Genomic DNA, 13,331 nt, shown 5'->3' on the forward strand with positions numbered 1-13,331 from the left:
CCAACATTTGTGGACCCCTGTCATAGAACAGTGAGCCCAACATCTTCCTTTTCATCATTAGGAATGGCTGATTTGGGGAAAAGGTAATAAGGTAACAGCAGGATCCAGATGGCTTGGTTGTTGCAAAATAAAACACTGCATTTTGTAAAATTGTTTGTTTTTTAATAAAAAGGGGGAATAATTTTTCTGAAGTACAGTCTTGGGCTATTTAAAGCTGTGAGCTTGTTTTAAAATATAAGCCTGGGATTTTGCATGTGCTCAGGTATGATATACATGGTATCCTGTCAGATGTGCAAGACACACAGGCCATAATTCAACAATCAATTGTATAGGATGAGACCCAAAGAAATCAAGTGCATACAACTCCGTACATGTTTGTGGCCAATAGTGCTTAAATAAGGAAGGGATGTCTACAGCGATGAACAAGAAAATAAAAGAATCTCAGACTGAAACATGTCTGATTTTTAGTCTGCAAAGATAACTGAAAAGGATTTAAGAAGCTGGAAAACTTACTCTTACTTTTTCAGTTCAAAATTTATATCTTACCCAATCTTGTACAAGTGGCACAGCACAGAAAAATATTAATATGCCGTTTGTTAGCTAGTATTTGGGACTCATCTTGACGATCATTCAGGCTATAAAAACTCAGTTACATCAAACTGAACCATGAGGTTCATTCTGCACAAACAATTTGGGGTCCATATACAGTGGTGCCTCGCAAGACGAAAAAATCTGTTCTGTGATTCTCTTCGTCTAGCGGTTTTTTCGTCTTGCGAAGCAAGCCCATTGACGGATTAGCGCTATTAGTGGCTTATCTGCTGATCGGATCAGCTGATAAGCGGCTTAGCGGCTTAGAAAAAAGGGGGGGGGAGGAAAAAAACCCAGCAGGAACTCGCAAGACATTGTCGTCTTGCGAAGCAAGCCCATAGGAAATTCGTTTTGCGAAGCACCTCCAAAACGGAAAACTCTTTCGTTTAGTGAGTTTTCCATCTTGCGAGGCATTCATCTTGCGGGGCACCACTGTAGTTAAGAGCAATTTTATATGAACACAAGTATCTTGATTGCAGACCAACAATAGGAATGCCAGGATTACCCTAATACCAACCTTTTGGACAGTAACAAACACATTATCTATATTGACATCCTCCTACCATTTATTTTTAACAACAATTTCATTGTTTTACTAGGCACTGGCTAGCTAAAAGCCGCATTGTTATGAGAAAAAACAATATCGAGTATATTGAGCAAAGCCTTTATAGTATGAAATGAGATATGGCAGATTACTGTGGTTTAGAAAAACCCCAGTAAGTTTGTTTTACCACAATTGTAGTATTCTACACAAGCTTTTTTGTGTGTGTACAGTATTTGGAATAAAAAGAAAGCACCTTTAGTTAGAAACTTAAATATGAAAATGCATTACATTTGCTAGTCGTCTGTCTTTCGAATCCTCATGCCACCAGTGTCACAGCTGGCACTGAAAGGACAGGGGGCTCTGTGGAGGTTTCTATTCTTGCAGGACGTAAGTTGCACTGAGAAACCCTTGTAATATTGCTGCATAAAGGCCTGGGCTCTGTGGGGCCTGGCACAGGATGCTTTCGTCTTGTTTTCTCTGGATATGTTAGAGTTTCCATGCTTTTTGCTGCTGCAGAATGCTCTTGGGTTTTAAAAGTGCCTTTGTTTTTTGACCGGAAACTATTATGGTGCTGTCTTCTGTATTCCTGCCGAGAGCTGCCTTTCGTGCTGTTCTGCTCTGACTCGTTAATGGCACTTGGAGACTTAAGCGGTCCATTGAGCCGAATTCCATGATACTGCGTGTGAAATCTCCGCCTGTGGCTAGAAGCTGCATTCTGTCAAGGAAGAAAATGAAGGGTTATGGCAATTGTGGATTTTGGGCTTTCAAGCTTCAACGGCGCCCTGTGCAATGCTAAAACATGGCCTGCGGTCCCCCCCCCACCTTGTGCTCCATTCTGCAGCAATGTTGTGGCACCCCCTGCAGCACAGACACACCAGTTGCGCTTTTAAAAAATGCCTCTGCCAATGGATGTGGTTGCATCTTTCCTGTGGCCATTTTTGGTGAAAGACGAGTAGAATCATTCTCATTATACCTGTATACCTGAAGGAGCTTCTCTACCTCCATCATTCAGCCCAGAAATCCAGCTCCAAGGGCCTTCTGGCAGTTCCCTCCCTGTGAGAAGTGAGGTTACAGGGAAGCAGGCAGAGGGCCTACCTGTGGAACGCCCTCCCATCAGATGTCAAGGAAATAAACAACAATCTGACTTTTAGAAGACATCTGAAGGCAGCCCTGTTTAGGGACGTTTTTTATGTCTGATCTTTTATCGTGTTTTTAATATACTGTTGGGAGCCACCCAGAGTGGCTGGGGCAACCCAGCCAAATGGGTGGGGTATAAATAATAGATTCTTATTATTAATAATATTATTACACCTCCACGCATACTTATTAAACATAAAGTTTGGGATCAAGACCATTGCTGGCCACTGTGGCCTGTGTGCAATTAAACATGGGCAGGCTGGAAGAAGAGCCCTGTGGCCTTTGGGTGTCTGACGCTTTCTCGCTGCCTCCGCATCCAAACAAAGAGGAGATTGGAGAACAATGAAGGAGACACTGCAGGAGCACTTTCTCAGAGCAGACGAGAGCAGAACCAAGAAGGAGGGATACCTGAGATTCAGTTGGTGAGTTGTGGCAAGAGGGGAATAAGGAGTTCCTAAGGAGGCCTGATAATTAGTGTGAAAGCCTCTTCATTGTGTGCTTATAGTGTGCTTATAATTTTTGAAGGACCGCTTTGTCGAGCTGACTACTGGACCATGTTGAAAGGGATAAAGAGTTGCCATGCCTTCTCCATGGTTAGTCCTTTCCTATTCACCATGAACCATATCTTCCCAGGTACTTTTGACCGTGGAACAACAACAGCAATGATAACAACAACATTACAAGGTCCTTTCTCTGAAATAATCAAGAGTACAATTTGAAATCTTAAAAAGTAGAGACATCACCTTGCCAACAAAGGTCCGTATAGTTAAAGCTATGGTTTTCCCAGTAGTGATGTATGGAAGTGAGAGCTGGACCATAAAGAAGGATGATCGCCGAAGAATTGATGCTTTTGAATTATGGTGCTGGAGGAGACTCTTGAGAGTCCCATGGACTGCAAGATGATCAAACCGATCCATTCTTAAGGAAATCAGCCCTGAGTGCTCACTGGAAGGACAGATCCTGAAGCTGAGGCTCCAATACTTTGGCCACCTCATGAGAAGAGAAGACTCCCTGGAAAAAACCCTGATGTTGGGAAAGATGGAAGGCACAAGGAGAAGGGGAAGACAGAGGACGAGATGGTTGGACAGTGTTCTCAAAGCTACCAGCATGAGTTTGACCAAACTGCGGGAGGCAGTGGAAGACAAGAGTGCCTGGCATGCTCTGGTCCATGGGGTCATGAAGAGTCGGACACAACTAAACAACAACAATTTGCAAAACCAAATCAAATTAATTCTAGTGGGTGTTGTGCTGCAGGAACAGAAGGAGAGTGTTTCTAGGTAAGGTATAAATAAAAAAGGTAAAGGACCCCTGGACGGTTAAGTCCAGTCAAAGGCGACAATGGAGTTGCAGTGCTCATCTCACTTTCAGGCCAAGGGAGCCAGCATTTGTCCACAGACAGCTTCCTGGTCATGTGGCCAGCATGACTAAACTGCTTCTGGCACAACGAAACACCATGACGGAAACCAGAGGGCACGGAAACGCAGGGATTCGAACCGCTGATCTTCTGATCAGCAAGCCCAAGAGACTCAGTGGTTTAGACCACAGCGCCACCCACGTTCCTGTTGTTGAGAAACTGTGTATGTGCAGCTACTCACACAGAGTCAATTAAGGTTTGGCGGACAGCCAGAAGGCAATCTGAAGGAGTAAACCTGCCTGGTGATAACAGAGACATAGAGACCGCGCCCTGATTGGTCAAGCTCTCTCAAAGGAGTGATAATTAATGGAAGGGACGTGGGTGGTGCTGTGGGTTAAACCACAGAGCCTAGGTCTTGCTGATCAGAAGGTTGGCAATTCAAATCCCCACGACGGGGTGAGCTCCCGTTGTTCGATCCCTGCTCCTGCCAACCTAGCAGTTCGAAAGCACATCAAAGTGCAAGTAGATAAATAGGTACCACTCCAGCGGGAAGGTAAACGGCGTTTCTGTGTGCTGCTCTGGTTCACCAGAAGCGGCTTAGTCATGCTGGCCACATGACCCGGAAGCTGTACGCCGGCTCCCTCAGCCAATAAAGCGAGATGAGCACCGCAACCCCAGAGTCGGCCACAACTGGACCTAATGGTCAGGGGTCCCTTTACCTTTACTAACTGGTAGTTCAGAGTTTGGAGTTCGTGAGTTCAGAGTTCTGTGTCAGTGTAGGAGTTGTGAGTCATGTCAGAAAGAGCTAGCATAAGATCAGTGTTCTGTCCCTGTAAATAGTCCACTGTATATAATAAACACCTAACTACAAGTTCCTGGTTCCTGCTTCGTCTATTCTGTCTGCAGCCAAGTTGCCAATTACTTCTGTGGATTCTGCGTGTACTCTGCTAGGTCTGGCTAAGGTCCTGCAACTAGTCAGAAAGTTGCGAAACACCAAATAGGTTTTACGAATACCTGTTTCTACCCAGTGCAGGACTGATAATGTGAAAGTAGGAGATAGCTTGATATTACTGCATTTCTGATTCCAGGGAAGTTAAGGGGAGTGGATAATAAATTACAAACTTTGAGAAACGTTTTGGTCTTTTCTTAAAACAAAAACAAGATACGAAATATTGGTAGGGATTGAAAGCCACTATTATTTTCTGTACCTTACCTGTTTGTTTGTTGAAATGGTCTGAGGAGAGGATTCTGTGGTGTTTGTGCTAACTTGGCTGGAGACTTTAGGTGTTGCTGCTTTGCCATCAGGAGTCTTGGCACGAATTCGATTTGAAGACTTTTGGATGTATGTGTTTGGTATGCTGGTTGTTGTGCGCAAAGATGTCGACTGCAGCAGTGGGCCGGATGGTGTTCTTGAGGAATAATTGTTCTTTGGGTGAGAAACTACAAGGAAGAAAAATGCCCAACACTCGCAATCACAAAAGAGAGCTTTTGGTTCCAAAATGGCAACAGTTTAACTGAGGGCAGAAAGGAGTCCGTTTTTTGTTGCTGTGTGCTGTGATTTGGCAACCAACAGTCATCCAAGATAATAAAAATAATCTTTGAGTAAAGTTTTGGATAAAGGTAAAGGGACCCCTGACCATTAGGTCCAGTCGTGACTGACTCTGGGGTTGCGGCGCTCATCTCGCTTTATTGGCCGAGGGAGCCGGCGTACAGCTTCCGAGTCATGTGGCCAGCATGACTAAGCCGCTTCTGGCGAACCAGAGCAGCGCATGGAAATTCAGTTTACCTTCCCGCCGGAGTGGTACCTATTTATCTACTTGCACTTTGACGTGCTTTCGAACTGCTAGGTTGGTAGGAGCAGGGACCGAGCAACGGGAGCTCGCTCCGTCACGGGGATTCAAACCGCCGATCTTCTGATTGGCAAGTTCTAGGCTCTGTGGTTTAACCCACAGTGGCACCCGCGTTCCTATGTTTACAACACTTAAAACCATATTAACTGTGCTTTATCAAATCTTTCCAATTGGATACCTCAGCGCAGATATGAAATTAACATGGCCCACTTTTAAATGTTTTGTTTCTTAAATATAAACCAAATAAGTCAGATCTCAATCAATTTAGAGAATTTCAGGAAAACAGTAATGAGTGACATCTGCTGGCCCTCCAACTTAATTTTTACCATATATTCCTCTGTTCAGTTTCATTTGGACTTAAATACAAGTTCATATTCTTTTGGGTTATTCAGGCATGGCATTTACCAGCCTCTGTAATAGGTACACTGCACAGAATAAAAGAACAGCTGGATTCCTTCAATCATATTTTCAAATTATCTAATCCGTTTTAGAAGCAGGTCATCTGGTCATCTTCTACCTTGCCAAGTGACCAACCATCAAGGCAGAAGCTTGTGAAAGCCTATTTCGCTCAAAGGTGGGATAGTTGAATGAGGAAGAGACTATAGTGCACACACGCTTTGCCCACCTAGCTTCCCAAGAAGAAATGCAGTTAGAAAGGTACAAGCTGTACAAGGGAGCCAGTGTGGTGTAGTGGTTAAGAGTGGTGGACTCGTAATCTGGGGAACCGGGTTCGCTTCCCCACTCCTCCACGTGCAGCTGCTGGGTGACCTTGGGCTAGTCACACTTCTTTGAAGTCTCTCAGCCCCACTCACCTCACAGAGTGCTTGTTGTGGGGGAGGAAGGGAAAGGAGAATGTTAGCCGCTTTGAGACTCCTTCGGGTAGTGATAATGCGGGATATCAAATCCAAGGGAATCAAGAATTTACACAAGGCTTAGTCAGAAGCACCATGACTTACGTTCTCCGCACTGCAGAATCTCAGTCTTCAACTGTTCTATGTCACAGGAAAAGCGGGCAGATCTTCCCAATTCTTCATCATATTTACGTTCGCTTACAAAGTGCTGCAAGGTAGGGGGGGGATGACTTAAGTTATAAACCAGGTAATAAAGGAGATGTGAAAGAAGCCTGCCCAATACAAAATAATTTTAGAGCCTCATCTGCTGAATCTCGAGCCTTTTGGAGAGCAGAACACTCCAGTCTTAAAGCGTCGGGGTACATTTTAGGCTTTGTGAAATGTCCCCACACCTATCAATGCACCACAAAAAAGAACAACACCCTTCTATCACATGATCTGGGAAATGCTTGTCAGTTGTTAAAAGAAAAAAAGTGGATTGAAGGCAGGGCCAGATATAGGTTTGATGAGGCCCTAAGCTACTGGAGGGGGACGCAGGTGGCGCTGTGGGTTAAACCGCAGAGGCTAGGACTTGCCGATCAGAAGGTAGGCGGTTTGAATCCCCGCGATGGGGTGAGCTCCTGTTGTTCGGTCCCAGCTCCTGCCCACCTAGCCGTTCGAAAGCACGCCAGTGCAAGTAGATAAATAGGTATTGCTCCGGCGGGAAGGTAAACGGCGTTTCCGTGCGCTGCTCTGGTTCACCATAAGCGGCTTAGTCATGCTGGCCACATGACCCGGAAGCTGTACGCCGGCTCCCTTGGCCAATAAAGCGAGATGAGCGCCGCAACCCCAGAGTCGGCCAATATTGGACCTAATGGTCAGGGGTCCCTTTACCTTTAAGCTACTGAAGGTAATAGGGCCTTTTATATGTGATATTTTAGGGAGCAGGTGAGCAGGTGCGGCCCATTACTTACATCATAGGAGCATACACAGCACAAAACACTGTTGCTGCATGTAGGTTTTATTTTATTTGTTTTTTATCTTATATTTTGGAAATGTACATTCAGGTTTTGTTTCCTTTAAATACTTTGGGGGGCCCCAAGAGAGTGGGGCCCTAAGCTATAGCTTGTTTAGCTTATACGTAAATCCGGCACTGATTGAAGGATGATCCTGTGCTCTAGCGCAGAGGAGGCTGAGCACAAGCCTTAAAAAAAATCCAAAACTTTTGCAACACTGGGAGGGAAACTATGAATGGCGTTTTTTGTTGTTGCTCAACACTAATGTATTCACAAGCAATGTCCAATGCCTGTGATGGTCCTGCAATCCCACCCCACATGCCTTGTTTTGAGTAGCACTCCATGCTCATACACACATCAAAATGTGTGCATCTCTCTATATCTATATCCACATCCACATACATTTCAATAGCCAGAATAGTAACAATGGTAATTCCAATAGGTAATCTGTAAACAGCAGCATAGGGACGCGGGTGGTGCTGTGGGTTAAACCACAGAGCCTAGAACTTGCCGATCAGAAGGTCAGCGGTTCGAATCCCCGCAACGGGGTGAGCTCCCGTTCCTCGGTCCCTGCCCCTGCCGACCTAGCAGTTTGAAAGCACATCAAAGTGCAAGTAGATAAATAGGTACCACTCCAGCGGGAAGGTAAACGGTGTTTCCGTGCGCTGCTCTGGTTTGCCAGAAGCGGCTTAGTCATGCTGGCCATATGACCCGGAAGCTGTACGCCGGCTCCCTCTGCCAATAAAGCGAGATGAGTGCCACAACCCCAGAGTTGGTCACGACTGGACCTAATGGTCAGGAGTCCCTTTACCTTTACCTAAACAGCAGCAAAATGCACAACTGGGGACAGATACATAATTGGGGACACAGGCATAATCGAGGTAGGGAATAAAACAAAATGTTAAGAACTGCAGCAGAGTTACTGCAGTACATGCATGGTTCAGGGAAGATTTCTCTAAGGGCAAAAGACCAGAAGGAAGAGTTTAAATCTTGCTTTTACCGTCTCTGGGCTCAATAGAGGTCAACCTTTTAATTTCATGACACTAAGTGAAATTCATGGATGCTTTAGCTGCGTTCCCTGCATTGCAGGGGGCTGGACTTGACTCTTGGGAAGTCTACGATTCTATGACCTACCTAGGAAGTCAGATCTGCACTTTGTTTTAAAAAAACCCACCAACCCTGTATTTGAGGAATGAATTATTGTGTGTCTGGTTCGTACGCTACAGGAAAGGAGGCACGGACGACCTCAAAAGAAATGGCCACACAGACTAACCTTAATTTCAGCCCTCAGTTCAGCCAACTGAGTCTCTGCCATTTGGCTAGCCAAATCTGTTAACCTCTTCAATTCTTCAGCTTTTTTCTGACGAGCGGTTAAGATTTCCACTGCCAAACAAGAAGGTGGTAATAATAATAATAATAATAATAATAATAATAATAATAATAAATTTTATTTATATCCCGCCCTCCCCAGCCGAAGCCGGGCTCAGGGCGGCTAACAACAATAAAATAGTACAACATTCTAAAATCATTTCATTATAAAATTAATTCAAATCAAATTGATAGCAACCATTGGGCTAGAGTTCTGTGAAGATTGCCAAAGGAGGGATTCAGGCTGTGCCCTGGACAAAGGCCTGGTGGAACAGCTCTGTCTTGCAGGCCCTGCGGAAAGATGTCAAGTCCCGCAGGGCCCTAGTCTCTTGTGGCAGAGCGTTACACCAGATCGGAGCCACAGCCGAAAAAGCCCTGGCTCTAGTTGAGGCCAGCCTAACCTCTCCGTGGCCTGGGACCTTCAGGATGTTTTTGTTTGAAGACCGCAAGTTTCCCTGTGGGACATACCAGGAGAGGCGGTCCCGTAGGTACAAGGGTCCTAGGCCGTATAGTGCTTTAAAGGTTAAAACCAGCACCTTAAATGGCAACAAAAGTTTAATGTGCATTTAATGTCAGAACAGGAATTGTACTTTGCCTGCAGGCCAGATCCACAATCTCTGTACCTTTCACAGGCCAACTTTGACAGGTTGATGGGAGTGCCCACTTCTCGGCCACTTGCTTTCCTTGTGGCACCTGCCGCACCTGGCAGTTCTTGAAAAAGCTCTCCTGGAGGCAACAACACTCTCAGGGAAAACCTGAGATGTGGTGTGAGCAAGGTTGCCCAAATCCACTTTTGTGAGACTGGGTGCAATCTTACGCAAAGAGGTGTGCAAGACAACCCTGGCTTTGAACACTACAAATCCCACTGTGACCCCAGCCTTCTGTGCCCATGCTTTTGGCTTGTGAGAATTCACCCAATTCCATTAAAGCCTACTTTCATAGTTAGAAACTTGCTTTTTTGGAGAGGGGGGTGGTTAACATTTCAAACCTTACTCTCAACCCAATAACCATGTGTGGCCTTATGATGGTTGAATGCACAGCAACCTTCATTACTCTTGAAAGTGCAATTTCAGGCCAGAACATCCAGCACAAAACCTAGGTGCAATTCTATCTCCAAAAACTTTATGTGGTGAAACACACAATGCTGCTTCTGAACAGATGAATGATTGCTTTTCTTTCTGCAAAAGCAGCTATAAACACCCCTTCCCAATTGTTTCAAAGCATACAACATTCCCCATTTACATTCATCTTTACTTACTGGCTTCCTCTTTAACTTTGTCAACTTCTGCCATTAAAGAGACTTCTTTGTCTATGATACTGAAAATTAAAAACATGAAATTCAAAATAATTATATTCTTTCGAAGGACATACGGACAGTACCTTGGCAGTTTGGGCACATATTATAAGCAATTTCTGGGAAGATATAAAGCATGGGCAAATTTCTGAGTGCCGCGATAGTAAATCACCATATGTCGCTACTTTATTAAATTCAAGCCTGTGCAATTTATCTTAAGAGAATTACTTGGCTGTTACCAACAGAACACAGTGATTACAAATGCCACAATTTGGCTAGTGGTGATGGTATTTTGCCCCACGTTTCCCATGCAAGTCCTCCATATATCAACTCAGAAGCAAGCATCACTGAACACACATGAAAGTGCGCCCAGGACTGCAGCCTTACAGAGCAGGCTACAGTCACATCATGCCAGGACTGGTTATATTTTGCTGCTACGGCTGCTGTAACCAATGTGTGGTTAGCTCAGAGGGAGGGGATATGGATATGGATTGGTGTGTGTGTGTTTCTGCATTAAACCTTGAGAATCATTCCATCTAAAGGGGGGATATAAATCATCATAAACATGGACTATGCACACCCCATAGTCACCTTTGACTGGACTTAACCACCAAGGGGTCCTTTACCTTTATCTTTACCTGTCAATTTTAACCAGCTTCTTCACCTAATAAATATTTTAAGAATGCCTAAATGTCACAAGGGATGTGGGTGGCGCTGTGGGTTAAACCACAGAGCCTAGGACTTGCCGATCAGAAGGTTGGCGGTTCGAATCCCCGCGATGGGGTGAGCTCCTGTTGCTTGGTCCCTGCTCCTGCCAACCTAGCAGTTCAAAAGCACATCGAAGTGCAAGTAGATAAATAGGTACCGCTCTGGCGGGAAGGTAAACGGCGTTTCCGTGCGCTGCTCTGGTTTGCCAGAAGCGGCTTAGTCATGCTGGACACATGACCCAGAAGCTGTACGCCGGCTCCCTCAGCCAATAAAGCGAGATGAGCGCCACAACCCGAGTCGGACACGACTGGACCTAATGGTCAGGGGTCCCTTTACCTTTACCTTTAAATGTCACAAAAGGGCACCTCACAAAAGGAGGTGTTCCGAATAGGTGTAGGTAACAGTCTCATTAAACATAGCGCAGCCCCCAATGCATTTTGACAAAAGATGTTCCTCGTGGGCAGCATCTTAGAATTCTTCTCTTGTAAAGGAGCAACGGATTTGAGCTCCTGCAGTGCTTTCATGTCTTGGTACTTGAAGAACATTTCTACGCATGGAGCTCTACAACCCCAATGTGGAATGTACAATATAGAGCGGCCTATCCAGACAATAAGGCAGTTCATTCTACCCTATATACGCGTTTGCTTCTGTCCTCCTTTTTCAGCAACGCCGTTCTATTCCCGCACCCCTTTGCTTTTTTGAGAATCTGCAAAACTTGGGGTTACACAGAGCCTGCCAATACCTCTCCCTTCTGTGTGGGTGGTGCAATTTTGCTGCCTAGCCCACCCCCCCCCCCCCGGTTCTGCAAGCATGACACAAATTAGCATTAGTGCATATTATTTCCTGCACCTATTGGGGAAATCAGTTTTTTGTGGTCTGGATTTGATTTAGCAATTCTGCTTCGGGCGCAGCTGAGATGCAATTTCCAGCAGATGGCGCCCTATGCATAGGTTCTCTAGGTGCTGCCGCTCTGAATGTTGGTCCAGTATCAGGAAGGAACATCTGTAAAAAACGAAGAGGTCTGGCAGCTGGGACAGCGCCAAGCGCCCCCCCCCCCCCGCCATGTTACTTGCCCATGACGGATCCCAGTGACCCAGTTACAAACACCCCCATCTTCCTTCTGCGTGGTATGAGATGATATTACTGCAAAACCATTACAATACTGGGCAGCTATTGTCTCTCCCTCCCTCCACTCCCCAATTCCTATTTAATATATTTTTAAAGGGTTTGACTTGGAACTCAGTGGCAATTTCTCCTAGCTCTTCAGCTTGAGTCTGTGTGTGTGTGTGTGTGTGTGTGTGTGTGTGTGTGTGTGTAGGGGATTTTAGGGAACTGTTATAAGGAGGAGCAGTTTTTTCTTATAACAGGAACAATGTGGTACAGCGCAATACAGTTACAGATAGGTAGCCGTGTTGGTCTGCCATAGTCAAAATAAAAAAATTCCTTCCAGTAGCACCTTAAAGACCAACTAAGTTAGTTCTTGGTATGAGCTTTCGTGTGCATGCACACTTCTTCAGATACACTGAAACAGAAGTTGCCAGATCCTTCTATATAGTGAGAAGGTGGGGAGGGGTATTACTCAGAAGGGTGGTGGGAATGGGAGATTGGCAGATAGCTGAGATGAGCCTGTTGACGACTCTTAACGAAATTGGATTCTTATCTCATTATACATGACTAAGCCATTTCTCACCTTCTCACCCCTTGCCTTTTCCTGTAAGACCTATTACAGTCGTTAAGAGTCGTCAACAGGCTCATCTCAGCTATCTGCCAATCTCCCATTCCCACCACCCTTCTGAGTAATACCCCTCCCCACCTTCTCACTATATAGAAGGATCTGGCAACTTCTGTTTCGGTGTATCTGAAGAAGTGTGCATGCACACGAAAGCTCATACCAAGAACTAACTTAGTTGGTCTTTTAGTGCAATACAGTGTTAACATCATGCGTTGTGGTGGGGTATGTTTGCTCATACGGAGCCATGGGAGACCAGCCTGGGCTCAGATAGCAGCTCTTGGGGTTTGGTATGCCTTTACAGGGAACCGGGGATCAGATGGGCTGAATCAGTGGTCCCTCCCTACTCAAGAGAAAGCACCGTTCTTAATCAGTCAGTCTCCTCCCTCCACTGCTGTGCAGATATCTTCGGGAGAAGAAGAGGCTAAAGAGTAAATTCTACACAAATCTGGAGTGCAGTCTCTAAGACGGATAGATGGCACCTTGTAGCCTCCTTCTGGCAACTCCTGCAGCCAAGCTGGTGCCAAACATATTGCTCTGCTTTCCTTTGGGCCACATCAGAGAGGCCAAGAGGGAGGTCTTGTTGTCTGGTTAGCCCAGGACCTCCAAACACACTGTCCAGGCTTGCGCCCCTGGAGGGGGTCACTTCGATGCTGTTAATGCAGCGGTTTGACTTTACCCCTGGAGGCACACTCCACGGTCTCTTGAGACAGACGGATGCCAAGAATAACAACCACCACCAACAAGGCTTTTACAGTGACCAATAACTATTCTCACATTTTTGTGGGGTAAAATAATACCAGTGTTCAGTAGTCGGTAAAGTTTGGAAGCACTTTCACCAAATCTGTTATGCACTGAAGTTCTCACCCTGGGCCAGCAGGGGGATACTGTAGATAGTTTTCAGTCAGGTCCA

General features: G+C 45.5%; 1 protein-coding gene across 2 annotated transcripts in view; it reads right to left on the reverse strand.

Moving 5' to 3' along the window:
• Window positions 1-13,331, reverse strand: part of SPATS2L (spermatogenesis associated serine rich 2 like) — a 76,370-nt gene that overhangs the window by 2,129 nt on the left and 60,910 nt on the right. The window contains exons 8-12 of one of the 2 annotated variants that reach the window (XM_081175292.1): window positions 9,946-10,004; window positions 8,593-8,702; window positions 6,430-6,532; window positions 4,837-5,063; window positions 1,421-1,847 (exon numbers count right to left, since the gene is read on the reverse strand). In XM_081175292.1, the coding sequence (XP_081031418.1) occupies window positions 1,449-1,847; window positions 4,837-5,063; window positions 6,430-6,532; window positions 8,593-8,702; window positions 9,946-10,004 (898 nt within the window). In that variant the 3' untranslated portion in view covers window positions 1,421-1,448. Of the gene's footprint in view, window positions 1-1,165; window positions 1,848-4,836; window positions 5,064-6,429; window positions 6,533-8,592; window positions 8,703-9,945; window positions 10,005-13,331 lie in introns of those variants that run through there. The other variant, XM_081175291.1, reaches the window with a different exon arrangement.

The sequence above is a fragment of the Podarcis bocagei genome, assembly GCF_964188305.1.
Source record: "Podarcis bocagei genome assembly, chromosome: 1".
Classification (NCBI taxonomy): domain Eukaryota; kingdom Metazoa; phylum Chordata; class Lepidosauria; order Squamata; family Lacertidae; genus Podarcis; species Podarcis bocagei.